We start from the raw sequence: 3900 nt of genomic DNA, 5'->3' as shown, positions 1-3900 counted from the left end.
TACAGTTGTATGCTAATTAAGTAGTTTGCATTTATCATTTTATATGTTTTAACTATCAGGGTTTCCCTTGTTCAGAATAATGTTTTTGAATGAAGGCCACCATATACATACAGAGTTACATGTATCAATTAACTAGTATAGAAGATTTTAAAAATAAATCTAAATGACTGCTTAAATGTTTATGCATCAGCTGGGCGTTTGGAGTTTTTGGTTGTGTGACTGGCTTAAAAGCAGTAATCTGGTTACTAAGAATAATTATATGAACAGTCTTATTTCACTGCCATATTACAATCATAATATTAAGATGAATACTATTTTGGTTCAGCTATACAGTAAGGATACAGAGGATGTTACAGTATACATTGGAGATGAATCCATATCTCTACAGCTTGAACAAGCAATAATTAGAAAGGCATAATTAACATTATGCCAATAATGATTCTTCATATTTATACAATTGTCATATTAAGGTGAACTTTTATTATTCTAAATGACTGCTTAAATGTTTATGCATCAGCTGGGCGTTTGGAGTTTTTGGTTGTGTGACTGGCTTAAAAGCAGTAATCTGGTTACTAAGAATAATTATATGAACAGTCTTATTTCACTGCCATATTACAATCATAATATTAAGATGAATACTATTTTGGTTCAGCTATACAGTAAGGATACAGAGGATGTTACAGTATACATTGGAGATGAATCCATATCTCTACAGCTTGAACAAGCAATAATTAGAAAGGCATAATTAACATTATGCCAATTATGATTCTTCATATTTATACAATTGTCATATTAAGGTGAACTTTTATGTATGATTCAAACATTTGCAGATATGTTGAGTGAAGTAACTGGACGTCCAGTTAGTCCAAGCTTTGTTGACAGGTTTAAAGCGCGTACTAAACTTCCTGAAGAGGCTGCTAGTGTTCTAGATCATGAAGAGGCAAGTACCTTTTACACTTCGACATTTCTTAGCCTTCTTAGCTCTTGAACTGGTTTCTGTAGTTTTTTCTTGACTCGTTTCAGTTACTTCTTCTTTTTCCTCGTTGCTTTCTTCTCGCTCTATGATAATACAAAGGGTCTATCGACAATTAACCCCAAAATATTCATTCCACTATTGTCAAAAAAATCCACTATCTGCATATTCCTCTTCATGTTAGCCATGGTTACATGTTCACGCAAAAATATTGTAGCGACATATAATCAGTTATGGAAATTGATGATTCTGCATTTACATGAACTATATTATCACTTGTTTGAAAATAGCAAAGACATGCCGGTTTAAAGATTGATAGAGAAATAAAATGCCAAGGTTTGATAAAAAGGTTGTTGACATTTGCCAATTCGTGATGGTCATTCAGTAATATAAGTGGGAAAACATCAGTAGATGATTGGTTGGTATTTTACATGGGAGGCAGGTAGTCTGGAAGTCTTTGGAGCTGTCCAAACCATGAAATACTAACATCTTCTCTTTTATTGTTCCCTAGAGATGTAGTATTAAAGTTTTCTTTTCGTATCTGGAGACAAAATGCAAAAGATATTTGCTATCTTTAGGGGTTCCCTTACTAACTTAAACTGTGATTTGGCAAGTTTTTTTTTGTTTTTGCAAATTATTTTCACTCTGAGGAATGCTTTACCAATTCGTAGTTATTGAACTAGACTATTGTTCCTTTCTGGAGCGCGCAGTTCAAAACTTGGATCAGATAGAAACTGAGATATCAGTTTTGTGCTTGAGATCCATGAATTGAGGTATCCATTGCTTATTTATTTTATCTTTTTCCTGTTGAGATATCTGCATTTTGTTTAGGTGCTCGTCTAATCTCTTTAGCATGTGAAAACTTTTCTTGGATTTTGGGTACTGAATACGCAATTCTTTTCTTTACACTTCTTTTTGTTTTGTTTTGTGGGAGTGCAAAACTGACAGAAGCCCTACCTTAAAAACACTAATTTACAAATACACAGTTTCCACACAAAATATTTGATTGCATAACATGTATGTAGATATGATGTTTAATCATAATGACATTTTATTTTTGTTGATATTTTTTTGTCAAATCTTTTGCAGAAAATGGTTATTTGTAGTTCAAAAAATGTTAATGAAAGTCCCTTACTTCCATGCAGGAATTGTCATTTGAATGAAAAGCAAAAGGGCTTGTTTGATGGAGACCCTTAGCAATTTTAACCATAATGACATTTTATTTTTGTTGATATTTTTTTGTCAAATCTTTTGCAGAAAATGGTTATTTGTAGTTCAAAAAATGTTAATGAAAGTCCCTTACTTCCATGCAGGAATTGTCATTTGAATGAAAAGCAAAAGGGCTTGTTTGATGGAGACCCTTAGCAATCTGTAGCCACCTATTTTACTCAAATGGAAGGTTTTGATGCAGGTGGATTATTTCCTTTATGTTAAGCTATTTATTTTGAATGATTGCAATATCTTTTTTTCCCCAATTTTATTATTCCCCAATATCTTTTGCAGAAGTTTCTGGTTGGTGTTATCTTGATGCTCTCTTGTTATGCCATTGAATCGGTATTGTTTCTGCTTCCAGATATATTTATCAATTTTTGTATCATATGCAAACTATTTGAAATTAGTCCTTCAAATTATTTAATTGCTATTTGGTCCCTTTTTTAAGCTATTTGAAATTGTAACTATATCGAGTTGAACCCAAATTCTGAAACCGATTTAAGCTATTTGAAATTGTAACTATATCGAGTTGAACCCAAATTCTGAAACCGAATAGGATAGCTAAATATCTGTCTTAAATTGGAAGCTTTATTTCCAATATCATTTATATTCTGGAAATATCTAATTTGCCTAACTGAACTTTTTTTTCTAGCACTTGTACAAGGGATTTATTCTTACTGATTACAACTTCTTTCGTGTAGCAGTGTACTATGAAATTTTATGCTGAATTTTCTTTTTTATGCTGTAAAAAAAGTAGCCTTCTTAATGAACTTTTTGCTATAAATGTTTGTAACACATCATCACTTTCTTTGTCCTGTGATTCGGTATATACATGTAAATGTTTCTCTGCTTCTATCATTGGTTTATCTCTAGCTATTATATGTTCGTAACTATTATATGCATCTGACTTGAAGTTTCTATCATTATAGGCAGGCCAAGAATCCTTCAGATCCATTACAAGATCCTATTACAGAGGAGCTGCAGGCGCACTATTAGTCTATGATATCACCAGGTATTTATTTTTCAGAAATGTTCCCATGTCGTGCACTTCCTCTTCTCTATAGTACTTATTTATACTTACTTTTGTGTCCAATGTCAGGAGGGAGACTTTTAATCATCTGGCAGGCCAACATATCACCTTCCAATTTCAGAAGTTTCATGTTTTGTAATCAAATGTTGATGTACATTGTTTGAATGTTAGTTCGGTACGATATTTTCTGAGTTGAAATGTTGGTAGTGTGGATTTAATACTTTGTAGTTTTTATACTATACTGATGTATGTTGGCACTTATCATTATGGTTGATTATGCTCAACATAATCACTTTTATATTGTGTATTAAAATTTGACTTGGTCATGTTCTTAAAAAGATTGTCCAGGTAATTGAATACTATAATTATTTTGACGTAGGAAACCAAGAACAGCTTTGATTGAGCAGTTGCAATAGCTCGATTAAAACCGTTGCGATAGTTCGATCCAAACCGTTGCGATAGCTCGATCCAAACCGCTGCGATAGCTCGATCCAAACTGTTGCGTTAGGTCTTTTAAAACTGTTGCAATAGCTCCAATTGTTGCCATAGCTCTATCAAAACCATAGCTATAGCCTACTAAAACCGTTGCGTTAGGTCTTTTAAAACTGTTGCAATAGCTTCAACTGTCGCCGTAGCTCTATGAGAACCATAGCTATAGCCTATTAAATTAAAACCGTTGCGTTAG

General features: G+C 32.8%; 1 protein-coding gene across 3 annotated transcripts; it reads left to right on the top strand.

Annotated features, from left to right (window-relative positions):
* LOC109833968 (ras-related protein RABA4b-like) lies at window positions 816-3516 on the top strand. Of its 3 annotated transcripts, XR_002245403.1 has the most exons (5): window positions 1966-1990; window positions 2287-2384; window positions 2477-2527; window positions 3115-3197; window positions 3285-3516. XR_002245403.1 is itself a non-coding variant. In XM_020401853.1 (3 exons), exons 1-3 carry the CDS (start codon window positions 833-835, stop codon window positions 3352-3354), a joined length of 261 nt encoding a protein of 86 aa, XP_020257442.1. In that variant the 5' UTR covers window positions 816-832; the 3' UTR covers window positions 3355-3516. The 3 variants fall into 3 exon arrangements, 1 of the variants encoding a protein (XP_020257442.1); XR_002245404.1 differs by lacking the exon at window positions 2477-2527; XM_020401853.1 differs by lacking the exons at window positions 1966-1990; window positions 2287-2384; window positions 2477-2527 and adding an exon at window positions 816-940.

The sequence above is a fragment of the Asparagus officinalis genome, chromosome 3, assembly GCF_001876935.1.
Source record: "Asparagus officinalis chromosome 3, Aspof.V1, whole genome shotgun sequence".
Classification (NCBI taxonomy): domain Eukaryota; kingdom Viridiplantae; phylum Streptophyta; class Magnoliopsida; order Asparagales; family Asparagaceae; genus Asparagus; species Asparagus officinalis.
This window is presented reverse-complemented; position numbering and strand designations above follow the sequence as displayed.